Source organism: Pristiophorus japonicus, chromosome 8 (assembly GCF_044704955.1).
Source record: "Pristiophorus japonicus isolate sPriJap1 chromosome 8, sPriJap1.hap1, whole genome shotgun sequence".
In the NCBI taxonomy this organism is placed as follows: Eukaryota; Metazoa; Chordata; class Chondrichthyes; family Pristiophoridae; genus Pristiophorus; species Pristiophorus japonicus.
The window spans coordinates 203,351,828-203,372,374 of NC_091984.1; the positions used below are offsets into that span (position 1 = coordinate 203,351,828).

Below are 20,547 nucleotides of genomic sequence, written 5' to 3' on the forward strand. Positions count from 1 at the left end.
GGTGGATAAGGGGAACCAGTGGATGTGGTGTATCTGGATTTCCAGAAGGCATTCGATAAGGTGCCACATAAAAGGTTACTGCACAAGATAAGAGCTCACAGGGTTGGGGGTAATATATTAGCGTAGATAAAGGATTGGCTAACTAACAGAAAGTAGAGAGTCGGGATAAATGAGTAATTTTCAGGTTGGCAAACTGTAACTAATGGGGTGCCATAGGGATCAGTGCTGGGGCCTCAACTATTTACAATTTATATTAATGACTTGGATAAAGGGACCGAGTGTAATGTAGCCAAATTTGCTGATGACACAATGATAGGTCGGAAAGCAAGTTGTGAGGAGGACACAAAGAATCTACAAAGGGATTTAGATATGCTAAGTGAGTGGGCAAAAAATTTGGCAGATGGAGTGTAATGTGGGAAAATGTGAGGTTATCCACTTTGGTAGGAAAAATAAAAAAGCAAATTATTATTTAAATGGGGAGAGATTGCAAAGTGCTGTGGTACAGAGGGATCTGAGGGTCCTTGTACATGAAACACAAAAAGTTAGCATGCAGGTACAGCAAGTAATTAGGAAGGCAAATAGAATGTTGGCCTTTATTGCAAGGGGGTTGGAGTATAAAAGTAGAGTAGTCCTGCTACAACTGTACAGGGCTGTTGTATATGCCAACTATGGATGTACTCTATGCGTACTCACTGTGAGATTGTATAAGATGGAAACTTGTTTACCTGATGTACTATCAATAAGGTTCACACCGTGTGCATACATGCTGGCACCACTAGAGAGTGCAACTGGTGGAGACCGGGGGTTTTCTGCCCTGGTGGCAAGGCCCTTTATAAAAGGCTGCATACCATGCTTACACAGCACTCTGGAGTTTGGAATAAAGGACCAAGGTCACCACAGTTTGAGTATAACACATTGCCACGTGGAGTCGTTCATAAGTACATTATAGACATAACAACTGGCAACGAGAATAAGGACTTTCACGCGATCATCGCTACCTTTGGCACACTAAAAGAGGGTGATGATTGGGATGCCTTCACGGAAATGCTTGAGCAATATTTCGTGGTAAACGACCTGGCAGGGGGACGGACACATTGGCAGAGAAGCGCAAGACTATACTGCTGACCAGTTGTGGACCCGAGGTCTACTGCCTCGTCAGGGACTTGCTGGCACCCACGAAGGCCAAAGATAAGACATACGATGAACTGACTGAACTAATTCGCGACCAACTTAAACCAAAGGAGAGCATCCTCATGGCCAGGCACAGATTCTACACGCAAAGCAGACCTGAGGGCCAGGATATTGCAAAATATGCTGCTGAAATCAGGAGACTTGCAGCACCATGTGATTTTGGCACACACCTCAACGAAGCATTGCGAGACATCTTCGTTATAGGAACTGGCCATGAGGGCCTCCTTCATAAGCTATTATCTGCCGACACCACAGTCAACCTGCAAAAAGCCATCGGCATCAGTCAGGCGTTCATGACCTCGACTTGCAGCATCAAGCAAATCATTCCTCCTGTGGCCTCAAACCTGGCAAGTACTATACACAGAATAGTGCCTTTCATAGGCAAGACTTCAGAACGTGGCTCTGCCCAGGGCAGAGAGCACAGACCTCAGGGTTCCAGAACTCAGAGTCCGCCGAGGGGTGCTAATCGAGTAGCACCATGTTGGCGTTGCGGAGGAAACCATAGGGCTCACCAGTGTCAGTTTGCGGAGTACGTATGCAAAGCCTGTAACACGAAGGGCCATCTTCAGCGCATTTGTAAAAGAAATGCGACTCACCGTCTAACAGAGGAGTCGGTAGATGACTTTGAATCCAGCGGGGGTATGACGATTTGGCCAGAGAGGCAGCTCAGCCCCAAGAAGAAGTGTATGGAGTGTATACCTGCACCACTGATTGTCCTCCAATGAAGATGGAAGTCAAGATAAATGGCATTCCAGTCTTCATGGAAGTGGACACGGGAGCAAGCCAGTCAGTGATGAGCCAGGATGCCTTCGAGAGGCTGTGGAACGAAAAACGACCCGAGCTGGTTCCAGTACAGGAAAAGTTGCGCACCTACACCAAGGAGCTGATCCCAGTCCTTGGTAGTGTGGATGTAAGTGTAATCCATAATGGCGTGGTGCACAAGTTACCTCTGTGGATTGTTGCAGGTGATGGTCCAACGCTACTCGGAAGAAGGTGGATGGGGAAGATCCAGTGGAAATGAGAAGACCTTTTCACTCCAGCAATCGATGTTCCCTGTGCTCAGAGGCAGAGCAAAACCTTGGGCCAAGCACCAGAGAACAGACCAGCACAGCACCTGAGGCACAGACCTGTCCATCACGACTGCGTGGCAATGATCCAACCGGAACGATCTAAAAATACCTTCCTGGCTCCAGTGGCAGGACTCCTGGGGAGGAAGATTGAAATCACAGGTACCCTTCCAGCGTTTGTGGCAGAATCGCGGGAGAGTGGGATCAAGGCAGTCGATCCCGAGGACAGAGGCAAGATGGCGTTCCTGCTACAGCGAGGAGCAGCGCGGTTGAAAAGAAACATGGCCGCGGCAACATCACGAGGTGCAACGCTGAGGGACCAACATGTGGGGTCCAACAAAGGAACTGACTGGGGTAAAGCCAGCAGGGTTCTCTTAAAGGAGACCTGCAACCAACTGAACTTAAAGAGACATTGTATGCATGGCAATCAATGTAACGAACCGATTAAGATTGTGAACAGAATGTTGTTGCGAGATGTCGGGAATAGAGTGTCCCCTAGAGCAGCAAGCGAGCGAATTCGGGAGGGTAAAGGCACTGATCCTGATACCCTGCCACAGGTCTATCCCACGCTGCAGACACCTGATGGCACTATTCGCCATGGACCTAGAAATGAAAACGGCGCCAATACGCGCAGTCAGCCGCCGTTGCCCACCACCCGGGTGGAGACGGTGCAGCCCCCAGACCCAGTCGCTACCTCGGCCATGTCCCGGAGCGAAAGGTCAGAAACACCGAGTTCCCCTAATGGGACCTTGAACAGCCAGGTTCCCAACACCGTGAGAGAGCAGGCAGAAGACTCTGCAGCCCTCAAAGGAGGACAGGGAGGCCACACACTTCTGTGACTCTGCCCACCACTAGGCAATGACAAAGGCCCTGAGTCCTGGCTCGGTGAGCGAACCAAGCCCACCCTGCTAGCATGGGGTGCAGCGGAGCCATCAGACGACTAGGATCCTGTCCGGTTGCTCTGGAACTAGCGTCCTCACATACCTGTACTGCTACCTCAGTACTGACCACGACTAAACCATGAATGTAATCTACCCAATCCTGGCACACGACCGTAAAACATAACGAATGTAAGTCACGGAACCTAGGTGCAACGATACAAACTGAAAAAAAAAAATCTTACTTTCTTTTTACTTGCACTGCGTCTGATCCTGTATGTTAATGTAACAGGCCAGCTGCATGATCTCGCTGTGGAGGGGGCGGGGGGAGGAATGGATGTATGTAGCCATAGACACACACATGGACCCACTGGAACCTCCACCGCATCATCAAACCATCCAATCTGATAACCATTACCCAACGTTGTGGCAAAAGGACTTGGGGGTTAACAGGGAGAGAGCCAAGCCAAAGCACAGCCAAGGTGCAAGGGCTATTGGCACTTAAGTCTGGGGAGAACTAAGCCAGAGCACATAGTGCAAAGGTAATTGGCACAAAGGACTTGGGGGAGAGTGACGTTGTATATGCTGACTATGGATATACTCTATGTGTAGTCACTGTGAGATTGTATAAGATGGAGACTTGTTTACCTGAAGTACTATCAATAAGGTTCACACTGTGTACATACGTGCTGGTACAACTAGAGGGTGCAACTGGTGGAGACTGGGGGTTTCCTGCCCTGGTGGCAGGGTCCTGTATAAAAGGCTGCACACAATGCTTGCACAGCAGTCTGGAGTTTGGAATAAAGGACCAAGGTCACTACAGTTTGAGTACAACGCATTGCCTCATGGAGTCATTCATAAGTACATTATAGACATAACAAGGGCGTTGGTAAGACCACACCTGGAGTACTGCACACAGTTTTGGTCTCCTTATTTAAGCAAGGATATACTTGCATTGGAGGCAGTTCAGAGAAGGTTCACGAGGTTGATTCCTGAGATGAAGGGATTGTCATATGAAGAAAGGTTGAGCAGGTTGGGCCTATACGCATTGGAGTTTAGAAGACTGAGAGGTGATCTTATTGAAACGTATAAGATTCTGAGGGGGCTTGACAAGGTAGATGCAGAGAGAATTTTTCTCCTAGTGGGGGAATCTAGAACTAGGGGGCATAGTTTCAGAGTGAGGGGTCGCCCTTTTAAAATAGAAATGAGAAGGAATTTCTTCTCTCAGAGGGTCGTGAATCTTTGACATTCTCTACCTCAGAGAGCTGTGGAGGTTGGATCATTGAATGTATTTAAGGTGGAGATAGACCGATTTTTGAACGATAAGGGTTATGGGGAGCAGGTGGGGAAGTGGTGTTGAGGCCAAGATCAGATCAGCCATGATCTTACTGAATGGCAGAGCAGGCTCGAGGGGCCAAATGGCCTACTCCTGCTCCTATTTCTTATGTTATGTTCTTATGTATTTCCAGCATTTTCTGTTTTTATTTATTGATGATATTTTCTAACTGTTCACCAGTTGAGATAGGGAGGAATAGTGACACTGAAATGCATTGAATAACTAAAATTGGGAGTTGACAGACAAGGCTGAACACAGTTGTGAGTGATCACTCAAACATTCAGATTTCTTACAGTTCCATTATTAGTGAAAACAACCGAGTGCACAAGCTGTTATAAACATCCCTAAACACCTCCCGCTAGACTACCTGTAATCAACAAGCTCCAGTAAATCACCAAAAATTATATTTTAAACTTTTAGCAAAAAGGGCACATAATATTTGCCCAGATCAAGAGGGAATAAAATGACCATTTGTTGCTGCTGTTCCTTCAAAAGACAACAAGCACAGCTCTAGTAGGGCACTGACCTTCTGAACATAAAGCAGAATGGCAGAGCACAGAACTTACATTGTGTGTTATACGTTCCATTGTACACTTCTTAAGAAAAAAAAGTAGCATGTGTTTGTTATAATTAGTATTCCCATGCTAGAGAGGGTGGGGGAAGTCAGCCAGGTTTCTCGCTCCTTCTTGACCTGTGGATCTTTAGTGAGCACAGTACCGGTGCCAGGTTGTGATACTCGTATCGGTTGAATGGCTTGTTGACACTCACTGCCCAGGCTCATACATAAAGTACAGCCGATTGGGTAGGACACCTGAAGGCTGCGACTGTCTGTGTAACCAGGGGATACCAGAATGCTGTCTCTGCCTGTAACCATGGGATACCAGAATGCTGTCTCTGCCTGTAACCATGGGATACCAGAATGCTGCCTCTGCCTGTAACCATGGGATACCAGAATGCTGTCTCTGCCTGTAACCATGGGATACCAGAATGCTGCCTCTGCCTGTAACCATGGGATACTAGAATGCTGTCTCTGCCTGTAACCATGGGATACCAGAATGCTGTCTGTCTGTAACCATGGGATACTAGAATGCTGTCTCTGCCTGTAACCATGGGATACCAGAATGCTGTCTCTGTCTGCAACCATGGGATATCAGAATGCTGTCATTGTTTGTGTAATTGCACCCTATTGAAACAGAATTCATTCAGGAGGAGGAAATGGATAAAAAAAATCAAAATTTAATTTAAAATCAGGGAGAAGATGCACATCACACAGTGCAGTAGTCTAAACTGTGAATAAACTGCAAATTGATCCTAGCTGATAGTCCAAATAACTTGGTGCTCTATCCAGATCAGCACATAGCCATTACACACAACCAAACTGTATAGATTTAAATCATGAGTAACTGTGGATTCTTGGTTGTCAAATTCAATAAATATTTTAGGAATCTGAGGTACTCCAATTCCCTGAAAATGATTTTTACTTTTCTTCCTTTCAAAATTGCCATTTTAAACTGCAAGGCTTAAAAATACTCTTGGGAATAACAGAATAAAAATAGACTGCCAGAATTAGATCCAAGAATCTCCACCAAAGGCATGCAGGTAATGAGGACATGTTTAGAAGCAAGATGTCTGTGGGATTAAAATATTGTAATAAGTAGGTCCTTTAAAAGTTCTGAAACTCTTTACTTGAAAAAGACTCGTGAATCTGATGAGAGAGGTGCAGCAATTGATGAGTAAAAGTACAACTCACTTTATTTTCCAATTTTCACCCCTCATCTGGTCAGTAACTCATGCAAGGACAGCCTGCGGCATCTCATTCAATCATGTCCTCATCTGACGTACATTTCTCAGCAAGGATTTTTGTGCTTCCCTAACAGAGGCCTCGAGGCCAATCACAGCACAAACTGAGGGTCAAACTTGAGACTACACTACAACAACTTGTATTTATATAGCACCTGTAAAGTAGGGAAAGATTCCAAGGTGCTTCACAGAAGCATAATTAGATAAAAAGGGACACCGGACAAAGGAAGAGACATTAGGAAGGATGACCAAAAGCTCGGTCAAAGGAGGATCTTCAAGGAGGAGTAGGAGGAGGCACAGGGAGCGAATTCCAAAGCACGGGGCTTACACAGCTGGAATGATGGGGGCGAAGGATGGGGAAGATATACAAAAGGCCAGAGTCAGAGGACTAGCGTTTAGAGGTAGGGGTTGTAGGGCTGGAGTTGTTCACATAGATAGGAAGGGAGGAGGAAAAAGTAAATTTAACCACTGAGCCTGCAGATTTCTTAGTTTTCTCTCAATAAAACTTTAATTTTTCTTATACAATTGGCACACAAGGATTTAAACATTATTTTGTAGCTTAATTTAAATGCTTCGCTCCCCACCCCCCTACACACAGCACAGAAAGCGAGTATTATGGAATGTAACTGTAAAATCCTTACTCTACAGTATGAAACCACACGAGGCACATTCTGGGGACAAGGTCACTCTGTGACCTTAACTCGTTATTCACAGGACTCCAAAGACGATGACCCTGTGTGGGACCTCCCTTTTTATACCTGTATGATCAGGTAAGGAGTGTCTCCCACAAGTTCACCCCTTGTGGTCAAGATGTGCATCTAGGTTGAGTGTATACAGTAATACAGTGGTGTTACATTGTGGTTACATACATGACATCAACCATCTCGAAAACAAGCCCAATCCATTTGAAAAACACTTTAGGGTAACGATTCGCCTTGGCGGTAATGCAAAACAGGCAGTATCGCACCGACTGCCTGATACACATACCACTCAATATTCAGTCCATTTCCATTCAATGGAATTGGAGATCAGGCAATAAGTAGATCAGGCGGACGATCCAATACTGCTTGTTTAGTGCCACCGTCCAAGGGGATTTTCTCCCCTTTACCTTTACTAAAGGGCAATGGCTTGTGGACAAAAGACTGCAAACTACCAGCATGTGTTCCTGAGTGTGAGTTTAGTCCGCTTCCCAGTCAGCAACAAGAAGAGTTTCAAAGCTTATCCTTTCCTACGTACATTTGTAAAAACTAGTTATGTTCTTATGCTCTAAAATGTGAATCTAATTGGGTGGAAAAAAAGCAAGGGTAAGAACATAAGGATTAGGCCATACCGGCCCTCGAGCCTGCTCCGCCATTGAAGAAGATCATGGCTGATCTTCGACCTCAACTCCACTTTCCCGCCCGATCCCCATATCCCTCGATTCCCCTAGAGTCCAGAAATCTATCTCAGCCTTGAATATACTCAATGACTCAGCATCAATAGCTCTTTGGGGTAGAGAATTCAAAAGATTCACAACCCTCAGTGAAGAAATTCCTTCTCATCTCCGTCATAAATGGCCGACTCATTATCCTAAGACTATGCCCCCTAGTTCTAAACTCTCCAGTCATGGGACACAACCTCTCAGCATCTACCCTGTCAATCCCCCTCAAAATCTTACATGTTTCAATGAGATCACCTCTTATTCTTCTGAACTCCAGAGAGTATAGGCCCATTCTACAAAATCTCTTCTCATCGGACAATCCTCTCACCCCAGGATCAATCTAGTGAACCTCCACTGCACTGTCTCCAAGGCAAGTATATACGTCCTCAGATAAAGAGACCAAAACTGTGCACAGTACTCCAGGTGCAGTCTCACTAAAGCCCTGTACAATTGTAGCAAGATTTCCTTAATCTTGTACTCCAACCTGCTTGTAATAAAGGCCAACATGCCATTTGCCTTCTTAATTGCTTGCTGTACCTGCATGTTAACTCTCTGTGTTTCCTGTACGAGTACCTAAATCTCTCTGAACACCAACATTTAAGAGTTTCTCATCATTTAAAAAATATTTCTATTCTTCCTACCAAAGTGAACAAACCTCACATTTCCCCACATTATACATAGAAAATAGGTGCAGGAGTAGGCCATTCAGCCCTTCGAGCCTGCACCACCATTCAATAAGATCATGGCCGATCATTCACCTCAGTACCCCTTTCCTGCTTTCTCTCCATTTCCCTTGATTCCTTTAGCCGTAAGGGCCATATCTAACTCCCTCTTGAATATATCCAATGAACTGGTATCAACAACTCTTTGCGGTAGGAAATTCCACAGGTTAACAACTCTCTGAGTGAAGACGTTTCTCCTCATCTCAGTCCTAAATGGCTTACCCCTTACCCTTAGACTATATCCCCTGCTTCTCGACTTCCCCAACATCGGGAACATTCTTCCTGCATCTAACCTGTCCAGTCCCGTCAGAATTTTATATGTTTCTATGAGATCTCCTCTCATCCTTCTAAATCAAGTGAATCCAGGCCCAGTCGATCCAGTCTCTCCTCATATGTCAGTCCTGCCATCCTGGGAATCAATCTGGTGAAACTTCGCTGCACTCCCTCAATAGCAAGAACATCCTTCCTCAGATTAGGAGACCAAAACTGAACACAATATTCCAGGTGAGGCTTCACCAAGGCCCTGTACAACTGCAGTAAGACCTCCCTGCTCCTATACTCAAATCCCCTAGCTACGAAGGCCAACATACCATTTGCCTTCTTCACTGCCTTCTGTACCTGCACGCCAACTTTCAATGACTGATGTATCATGACACCCAGGTCTCGTTGCACCTCCCCTTTTCCTAATCTGCCGCCATTCAGATAATATTCTGCCTTTGTGCTTTTGCCACCAAAGTAGATAACCTCACATTTATCCACATTATACTGCATCTTCCATGCATTTGCCCACTCACCTAACCTGTCCAAGTCACCCTGCAGCCTCTTAGCGTCCCCCTCACAGCTCACACCGCCACCCAGCTTAGTGTCATCTGCAAACTTGGAGATATTACATTCAATTCCTTCATCTAAATCATTCATGTATGTTGTAAATAGCTGGGGTCCCAGCACTGAGCCCCACTAGTCACTGCCTGCCATTCTGAAAAGGACCCGTTTATCCTGACTCTCTGCTTCCTGTCTGCCAACCAGTTCTCTATCCACATCAGTACATTACCCCCAATGTCATGTACTTTAATTTTGCACACCAATCTCTTGTGTAGGATCTTGTCAAAGCCTTTTGAAAGTCCAAATACACCACATCTACTGGTTCTCCTCTATCCACTCTACTAGTTACATCCTCAAAAAATTCTGGAAGATTTGTCAAGCATGAGTTCCCTTTCATAAATCCATGCCTACTTGGACCGATCCTGTCACTGCTTTTCAAATGTGCTGCTATTTCAGCTTTAATTCCGACATTTTCCCCACTACTGATGTCAGGCTAACCGGTCTATAATTACCCGTTTTCTCTCTCTCCCTCCTTTCTTTAAAAGTATTACATTAGCTACCCTCCAGTCCATAGGAACTGATCCAGAATTGATAGACTGTTGGAAAATGATGACCAATTAATCCATAATTTTTAGGGCCACTTCCTTATGTACTCTGGGATGCAGACTATCAGCCCTGGGGATTTATCGGCCTTCAATCCCATCAATTTCCCTAACACAATTTCCCGCCTAATAAGGATTTCCTTCAGTTCCTCCTTCTCACTCGACCCTCGGTCCCCAAGTATTTTCAGAAGGTTATTTGTGTCTTCCTTCGTGAAGACAGAACCAAAGTATTTGTTTAACTGGATTGCCATTTCTTTGTTCCCCATTATAAATTCACCTGAACCTGACTGCAAGGGACCTACATTTGTCTTCACTAATCTTTTTCTCTTCACATATCTATAGAAGCATTTACAGTCAGTTTTTATGTTCCCAGCAAGCTTCCTCTCATACTCTATTTTCCCCCTCCTAATTAAACACTTTGTCCTCCTCTGCTGAATTCTAAATTTCTCCCAGTCCTCAGGTTTGCTGCTTTTTCTGGCCAATTTATATGCCTCTTCCTTGGATTTAACACTATCCTTAATTTCCCTTGTTAGCCACAGTTGAGCCACCTTCCCCGGTTTATTTTTATTCCAGATAATGATGTAAAATTGTTGAAGTTCATCCATGTGATTTTGCCTATCCACCGTCAACCCTTTAAGTATCACTCGCCAGTCTATTCTAGCCAATTCACGTCTCATACCATCGAAGTTACCTTTCCTTAAGTTCAGGACCCTAGTCTCTGAATTAACTGTGTCACTCTCCACCTTAATAAAGAATTCTACCGTATTATGGTCACTCTTCCCCAAGGGGCCTCGCACAACAAGATTGCTAATTAGTCCCTTCCCATTACACATCACCCAGTCTAGAATGGCCAGCCCTCTATTTGGTTCCTTGACATATTGGTCTAGAAAACCATCCCTAATACACTCCAGGAAATCCTCCTCCAGCGCGTTGCTACCAGTTTGGTTAGCCCAATCAATATGTAGATTAAAGTCGCCCATGATAACTGCTGTACGCATCCCTGATTTCTTGTTTGATGCTGTCCCCAACCTCACTATTACTGTTTGGTGGTCTGTACACAACTCCCAGTTGCGTTTTCTGCCCTTTGGTATTCCATAGCTCCACCCATACAGATTCCACATCATCCAAGCTAATGTCCTTCCTTACTATTGCGGTAATTTCCTCTTTAACCAACAATGCCAACCCACCTCCTTTTCCTTTCTGTCTATCCTTCCTGAATATTGAATACCCCTGGATGTTGAGTTCCCAGCCTTGGTCACCCTGGAGCCATGTCTCCATGATGCCATTTATCCGTTAACTGCTATCTGCACAGTTAATTCGTCCACCTTATTACGAATACTCCTCGCATTGAGGCACAGAGCCTTCAGGCTTGTCTTTTTAACACACTTTGCCCCTTTAGAATTTTGCTGTAATGTGGCCCTTTTTGCTTTTTGCCTTGGCTTTCTCTGCCCTCCACTTTTACTTTTCTTTTTTCTATCTTTTGCTTCTGCCCCCATCCTACTTCCCTCTGTCTCCCTGCATAGGTTCCCATCCCCCTGCCATATTAGTTTCACTCCTCTGCCATATTAGTTTACTCCACCTGCCAACCTATTTCCCACTCACTTAACTTGTCTATGTCCCTTTAAGGCTCGTTGTGTCCTCGCAGTTTATTTTTCCATTTAGTTTTGCATCGTCAGCAAACTTGGATACATTACACTTGGCCCCTTCATCTAAGTCATTAATATAGATTGTAACTAGCTAAGACCCCAGCACTGATCCCTGTGGCACCCCATCCCATTAGTTACAGCCTGCCAACCTGAAAATAAATAGTTTATCCCTACTCTGTTTTCTGTCCATTAACCAATCCTCTATCCCCAATCCCACGAGTCCCATCTTGCATAACTATCTTTTAAGTGGCACTCTATTGATTGCCTTCTGAAATCCAAATATACTACATCCACTAGTTTGCCTTTACCTACCCTGCTTATTACGTACTCAAAAAATGCTAATAAATTTGTCAAACACAATTCCTTTTCATAAAACTACGTTGACTCTGCCTAATCATAATATGATTTTCAAAATGCTTGTTACCACTTCCTTAATAAAGGATTCCAGCATTTTTCCGATGACTGATGTCAGGCTAACTGGCCTGTAGTTCCCCGTTTTCTCTCTCCCTTCTTTCTTGAATAGCGAGGTTACATTTGTACGAGTTACAAATGTAGACCGGATTCAGACTTTCTCACATTCAGGTTGTGAACGTGAGTCAGCTTCGATCCCTTCCATGTATGGGTTGTGAATGCGAGACAGATTTATACCCTTCCATGTATGGGCTGTGAAAATTTGCAACCTCGGCATAAATCTGGTATTGAGGATTAGAAAGTTGGTAATTTACTCCCATGGAAATAAAAATGAGGCAGTTTCTATAAACGGAAGGCTAGTTTCTATAAACCAGTTGTACGCCCAGGGCAGCAAGTTGAAAATCTGCCCCATGGCAACCAAGTTTCAGCTTGCCTCAGTCTCTCTCTCATAGGTACGGATCTGTTCCCCCTTGCTATATACTCCCTCACCTACAGGTCAAGCCGATCACTGATGAAGAGAAAGATTAGAAGAATGATGAAAAGAATGTTGTCCAACATCTACATGTTTCAATACCCTTGCAAGTCAAAACTGAGTTACATGTCCTTGTCAATACAGCTTATTACATGCGGTCACGTTGTGGCTCACACTGATTTTCTTTCTCCCAATGTTCTCCTTGCCTGACGGTAATATCTCATGCTGGGGTACAGATCCACATTCACCAGCAGCCCTCCGGTACCTCACACAAGTGTCCATCTTCATGCATGAGCCTTGATAGTTGTCAATAGTCTATTCAACTGTGGTGCATCCCAGCCAAGCCCAGTCCTGCTCTCATTCAACATCCTACATGTGTACTTTCCAGTTGAGGGTGTAGATATACTATCTAGATTGTTTCCCTCTCAGCCTCGTCTAAGGGCAGAGAAGTCAGTTACTTGTAGTATCTGGTTGAGATCAACTAACTCAGCATGTACAAGGACAGAACCTGGCACCTTTCTACTTGACGCATTGATTCTTATGGGAGCCAATCTGGTTTAGGTCTTCATTGAATGATAATACAAAAGAGAATGAACTCTTCAGTGGTCTGTTTAGACCACTCAGAATACATTGAAATTATCCAGAGTTGTATAGAGCTGAAAATTACAGATAAGCATTTAAGATAATATAAACATATTATTTAATTATCTTTGAAAAACAGTTTTATTCTAACATGCAATGCTGAAAGTTGGGTCAGGACCACAATGCACATTAGCGCTCCTCCATGTAAAGAGCCTTCTGACTGGACATTTAGCGTTTATTCAAACAAAATAATCTAATACAGATAGGTGCAATCAAACAAAGCAATAAACAAATGCATGTAATAAGTTATACAACATTAAAACAACTGGTTTGGTTTCCTCTGAAAGGTCAAACTATTTATTTCACAAAACTTTCCAAATATCCTTTTATTCAGCCCTTCTAGAGATCAGTTTCTGAATCAACATTCCAGTCAAATGGTGTTCTAAAAGTATACGACTGAAAAAATACTTACCGCTTTCAGCAACTTTCAGCTCGCAGTCCATATAATCAAACATCTCCACCGTAAGCTGGAAACTGCAACAACATGTTTTTAAATTTTAATGTTGGGTCCACAGCAAAACAAATTAAAATAAATACAAACCTTTCCATTTGCATCTAATTATTAACCAGAATCTCAGCAAAAAGTTGATTACCTACAACAGAAATAAGATGGCCGATGGCCCAGCCCACCCACACACACCCTCCCACACATACCCACCACCCTCACCCACCCAGGGCTCGCCCAACCACACACACCTGGTCCCACACACACACACTCTCCCACAAACACACACCCACCCAGGGCCCACCCAACCACACACACCCTCCCACACCTACCCACACCCTCCCACACACAAACACCATCCCGCTCACACACACCCTCCAACACACACACACACCCTCCCACACCCACCCATCCAGGGCCCGCCCAACCACACACACCCTCCCACACCCACACACCCAGGGCCCGCCCAACCACACACACCCTCCCACACACACACACCCAGGGCCCGCCCAACCACACACACCCTCCCACACCCACCCACCCAGGGGCCGCCCAACCACACACACCCTCCCACACACACACACCCTCCCACAAACACACACCCAGGGCCCACCCAACTACACACACCTAGTCCCCCACACACACACTCTCCCACAAACACACACCGACCCAGGGCCCACCCAACCACACATACCCTCCCACACCCACCCACACCCTCCCACACACACACACCCTCCCACAAACACACACCCAGGGCCCACCCAACCACACACACCTAGTCCCCCACACACACACTCTCCCACAAACACACACCGACCCAGGGCCCACCCAACCACACATACCCTCCCACACCCACCCACACCCTCCCACACACACACACCCTCCCACAAACACACACCCAGGGCCCACCCAACCACACACACCTAGTCCCCCACACACACACTCTCCCACAAACACACACCGACCCAGGGCCCACCCAACCACACATACCCTCCCACACCCACCCACACCCTCCCACACACACACACCCTCCCACAAACACACACCCAGGGCCCACCCAACCACACACACCTAGTCCCCCACACACACACTCTCCCACACACACACACCGACCCAGGGTCCACCCAACCATACACACCTTCCCAAACACCCACCATCAAACACCCCACCACAAAGAGCCCATCCACCCACACAATCTCCCACACACCCTCCCACACCCACTCACCCTCCCATACCGATCCACCCACCTTCACCAACCCAGGGCCCACCCAACCACATGCACCCTCCCACACCACCCACCACACCCTCCCCATCAAACACCCAACCACAAAGGGCCCACCCATCCACAAAACCTCCCATACACCCACACGCTCTCCACACTCAGCCAGTGCCCACTCCCAGAGCCCACCACCCATAGTCATTTTTAGTTGTTTTGCAAAATAAAATCCCAATTTTGAACAGAAAACAACTTAATTTCCTGTATAATATAATATTCAGTACTGATAACTGAAGCCATGCAGGGATTATTTCACGAGCATCATTTGGCACAGGCTGACACACGGACAGCCAAGCTCAGCACTGCACCTTCCGACACCTGAGAGGGAGACAGAGCCTGTGCACACTGCCCCAAAAAGGACCTTATTATCGTGCATGTGAACAACTATTTAAACAAAATAATTAAAACATACTGTGGTGCTAACAACACTGCTCAGCAAAGAAATAGCCCACTGAGACATTGGAGGAGCCATTGTTTCATTCTATCTAACACTGTTGTGTGTGTCAGGTGGAATCCGTGTTAATGTCGGGCAGACACTGTAATAAAGTTGACTTCAGATGAAGACAACCTGACCGATGAACTCAACCACTACAGTCATTTCCAGTATAGTGAATTCATCATCCAGGTTACAAAAAACAGTCACAATTATGCACACACAAAAATCAAAATGCAGGCCAAAAAAACAAACACATAGTCAGTATGCCTTTAGTAATAAGGGGTCATTCACATCTTACAAATATCTTGGATTTCATTGATGACATGGCTTTAATCTGAAGTGCCTGTTAAGTTAATGAATGGTGGATGCTGTGAACACGTTTATATTTGGTGCTTCTGTAGTGTGGATCATGAGGGTGCAATATCTCTGTGCTGCAATTCTGCTTTTACATTTGGGGCAGGGAGCTAGTCTCTCTTATTATACAAAGCCCCATAGCCTGCAAACACAAGATACAGGCTCACTGCCTTTATGTTGCTAAAACCAGCTCCTTTATTCCAAAGGCAGCATCACAAACCCACATGTTCATGGGTCCATGATGCCATCAGCAACAAGGAACCATGTCATTGAAAGCAAACATGCAGGTGCAGCAAGCAGTTAGGAAGGCAAATGGTAAGGATTTGAGTACAGGAGCAAGGATGTCTTACTACAGTTATACAGGACCTTGGTGAGACCACACCTGGAGTATTGTGTGCAGTTTTGGTCTCCTTACCTAAGAAAGGATATACTTGCCATCGAGCGAGTGCAGTGAAGATTCAGCAGACTGATTCCTGGGATGGCAGGACTGTCGTATGAGGAGAGATTGGGTCGATTGGGCCTGTATTCATTAGAGTTTAGAAGAATGAGAGAGGATCTCATTGAAACGTATAAAATTCTGACTGGATTGGATGCGGAGAGGATGTTTCCCCTGGCTGGGAAGTCTAGAATAAGGGGTCACATGCTCAGGATACGGGGTAGGAAATTTAGGACCGAGATGAGGAGAAATTTTTTCACTCAGAGGGTGGTGAACCTGTGGAATTCTCTACCACAGAAGGCTGTGGAGGCCAAGTCACTGAATATATTTAAGAGGGACATCGATAGATTTCTAGAAACAAAAGGCATCAAGGGGTATGGGGAAAAAGCAGGAATATGGTGTTGAGATAGAGGATGAGCCATGATCATATTGAATGGCGGTGCAGGCTCGAAGGCCTACTACTGCTCCTATTTTCTATGTTTCTATGCTTGTTTCTACCGTCAACACAAAGACTGGATCACTATGGCTGAACTCAATATAAAATCTCATAGTTTCAGACCGGGGCTCACAGCACACTGTCCGTGACAGTAATGGCTCATGAAATAAATATAGAACCAACTAGTCATCCGGTTACCCATCCAGAAAACCAAGCTGGTGATAAATGGCCATGGGTTACAGTGGGGAATAATGACGAGCAGAGTTTGCATGTATCTGTACTTGTTCCTCTGTTATTTCACTCCCATTATGAATAATCTAGAAGCGATCCACATAAATACAGTACAAATTTTACACCAATTGTATGAAGTGGAGCCAAGTCCATTAATACTCAAACGAGACTCCGTACTTGGAGTCTGACCAAAAGGTACTTTTATAACAACAAGAGGGACACGGAGAAACAGAGTTTAAATGGCGTCCTGCCCTCTGAGCAGCAAGTGGAGCACAGTAGCTCACAATCAGAAGACCAGAGACGTAGGATTTTACTTCCCCCAAACATGGAAAGAGCGGCTCCATACTTTTTGTTTTAAGTAGAATCTGGAAACAGCTCACAAGAATGCGAGTTTCCAATGCCATCAGATCTCTGAAGGTAATATTCTTAGAAACATAGAAACATAGAAAATAGGTGCAGGCGTAGGCCATTTGGCCCTTCGAGCCTGCACCACCATTCAATAAGATCATGGCTGATCATTCACCTCAGTACCTCTTTCCTGCTTTCTCTCCATACCCCTTGATTCCTTTAGCCATAAGGGCCATATCTAACTCCCTCTTGAATATATCCAATCAACAGCTCTCTGCGGTAGGGAATTCCACAGGTTAACAACTCTCTGAGTGAAGAAGTTTCTTCTCATCTCAGTCCTAAATGGCCTACACCTTATCTTTAGACTATGTACTCTGGTTCTGGACTTCCCCAACATCGGGAACATTCTTCCTGCATCTAACCTGTCCAGTCCCGTCAGAATTTTATATGTTTCTATGAGATCCCCTCTCATCTTTCTAAACTCCAGTGAATACAGGCCCAGTCGATCCAGTCTCTCCTCATATGTCAGTCCTGCCATCCCGTGAATCAGTCTGGTGAACCTTCGCTGCACTCCCTCAATGGCAAGAACATCTTTCCTCAGATCAGGAGACCAAAACTGAACACAATATTCCAGGTGAGGCCTCACCAAGGCCCTGTACAACTGCAGTAAGACCTTCCTGCTCCTATACTCAAATCCCCTTGCTATGAAGGCCAACATACCATTCTTTATATTATAGCGCTAATTACTGCGGAATTACCACAGACCTGCTGTGACAGCATATCTTTAACGTGAAACCACCATTGTGTGCACAATGACAAGTATTGTATTTAGGTGTCATGATCTCAATATAGGGTAATTATTGTGTAGTAGGAAAATATCTGAAGCGTTATGGACTGGTCCTCGAAAATATCCATTCACAGCGCAATACTAATTAAGAGTACTAGGACACATCAAGAGAAGCACAGAGTGCAGGTTCATGCGGCTGATGTTAATGGGCTAATTTGTCAGCTCACTCACTTAAAAAATTGCATCCAGTTCTTGTTAACTTACCTCCAAAAAGAGAACAATGCTCTACAGAAAGTACAAAGAATAATGATAAGGATGATCCCAAGACTCAAAAAACTTTTGGTGGGTATATTTTCCTCCAGTCGCTAATCTGAACAAATACGTTTCCTAATTTTTTGACTTTTTCACTGGCATTAGAAACCAGCAGCAAGTATAGTAATTTATGAAGATAGAATAATAAGAACTCTCTTCTACTTCTATCAAAGCATACTTGGCATCCGAACCACCTCTTGTATAAACTGGATGAATGCTGCACTTGAATGGAGCAAGAGTCACACTGAAATAAATTTAGAGGTAGCACAGTGCTATCAGACATACATTCTCCTCTGGTATTCCACTGTGATAACAATATTTGCAGAAGCCACGCTGGAATATACAGTGAGCAGGAACCATCCATACCAGCATTGGAGGGGCACTCTGCAGACACGTTAAAACATAAAAATAGGACTACTCAACAGAGTCTACAACCTGAATTTCATTCACCTAATTCTCCGATATAAAAAGGATATTATGGAGCTCATACTATATAGTATATGGCTCAGCTGGTAGCACTCTCAATCCAGAATCAGAAGGTAGTCAATTCAAGCTGTATCATCATCATCATAATCATCATAGGCAGTCCCTCGAACGAGGATGACTTGCTGCCACATGAATTCCCAGATGTTTTAATGAAGGACCTGATGTTCCAGTCCGGAACTCCAATTGAAGGGGTGGAAGATGCCTGTGCGTGGATTTTTTTTAACGTGTGATGACCGTTGCACATCAGCCACCATGCAGGCTTGACAGAGCTAGGCCTTTATCCAGTGGCAAGGGTTCTAGTGCAGTACTCGGAGTGTTGCATTAATGAAGGTGCTGTTCTTCGGCTGAGACATTGTCAAGGCCTCGCTTGGCCTGTTCTCATGATTCAGGTGGGTATTAATGATCCCACGTAATGTTTCCTGCGATTTTATTTGGTGCATGGACCCTTTAACTGGCTATGCGGCCCATTCAATTTTTCACGTATTGTACAGCGGATGAGCGCCCTGCCCTGTTTGGGATATCCGTACTGCAGCATAACCGTGCAGCTTAGCGGGAATGTTGATCCCATGGTTCTACTTTAAGAGAACCATAACGTTCTCCCAGTGTCCATGGCAATATTCCTCCCTTCACCCCAAAAAACTGATTAACTGCTCATTCATCTCATTGCTGTTATTACTGTGGATTAACTGCTACACTATAGTCATTACATTTCAAAATTATTCATTTGTCAAGTTATTTTGAGATGTCGACAATACGCTGCTATATAAATTTATTAAGGATCTATCAAGGGAAATATGATTCAGCTTGTTAAGGGAACAGGACTGATGATGGAGGCTAGCAGATACTCTTAAACCCTGGCAACAGGTCCTTAGAATGGAAGCTCCAGTTTGAGAAACAACCGGTGTAGTTTTGTTAAAAGGAACTTAGTTATGAAACAGCCTGCCGCCCAATGCAATTAATGCTGTTCCAGCTATTTATTTCGAGAAAAACCTCATAGATTTCCATTTTGAAAAAATACAAAATGGAACAGCATTGTATACAGTGTGAAACAGAAAAGGGTTAGGCTCAAGGCCAAGAGGAAGAGTCACTCCAGCCAGCTCGTCCACATTCCCCAGTGATCAATTATAGAGCAGCACTGCCAGATGACTGGGAGAACCCATTTGTCCTTCTAGTTAGCGTGTTCTGCGTGACATAGGAAGCCTAAAGGAGGTGGAAAAGTCGAATATATATATATATTGGCAAACTATTTTACTTTTTGAGAAATAATGAGAGCAACGACAAGGTCAGGAACTAATCTCAGGATTTATAAAACGTTCATAAACCACCCGAGATCTGCTCAAATTATTGAAACTACTTAAACATATCCCAACCACATCATTTAATTTGAGAATTAGCAAAACAGATTGGTGTTAAAAATATAACAACTTAATCATGTTACAAATTGACAAAAATACTCCTTCAAGCACATCTGGGCCAAGTATTCATGGGCGATGAGGGTTCATATATATTCTGGTCACACCCTTCAGGAAGGTAAGAATTCTCTGAAATTGGAACAAGCTTGCAAATCCTGGAGGGATTGAGTTACCCTCTGAACACACGAGTCCCTTCAGACCAATTCAGAGCATCATGACCAAAAAATAGACAGTCCGTGACCTGACCAGACTTACATGTTGTTTACATCTGTGCCAGAAGCTTTATCCAGCGTTTCATCAGTCACCTCCAGATTTGGTGGGAACTCTGGATGCTGTGCAAAGCAAAAGCAGAAAAGAAAAATATGATCAGAAAATGCCCTTATTTGGGTGTTGATAGGATTCTGCCCTCCCCTAGTTAGTTAGAATTCTATCTATTTGCTTCTCATTACTGAATTAAATTTGTAACTCTATGGAGAAAATTGCATCCCATCTCCTTTATCGCCTCTGCCTATTACTTTTCTCAGTGCCTCTCATTGGCACCATTTCATGACTCTTCCCCTATTCTGGTTTGATTGTGGA

The 20,547-nt window shown here is 44.6% G+C and overlaps 1 protein-coding gene across 2 annotated transcripts in view; it reads right to left on the reverse strand.

The window, feature by feature from the left end:
* The window catches only part of hip1rb (huntingtin interacting protein 1 related b), a 179,631-nt gene that overhangs the window by 86,355 nt on the left and 72,729 nt on the right, over positions 1–20,547 (reverse strand). The window contains exons 6-8 of one of the 2 annotated variants that reach the window (XM_070887783.1): positions 20,224–20,300; positions 18,023–18,043; positions 13,422–13,483 (exon numbers count right to left, since the gene is read on the reverse strand). In XM_070887783.1, the coding sequence (XP_070743884.1) occupies positions 13,422–13,483; positions 18,023–18,043; positions 20,224–20,300 (160 nt within the window). The remainder of the gene's footprint in view (positions 1–13,421; positions 13,484–18,022; positions 18,044–20,223; positions 20,301–20,547) is intronic. The other variant, XM_070887784.1, reaches the window with a different exon arrangement.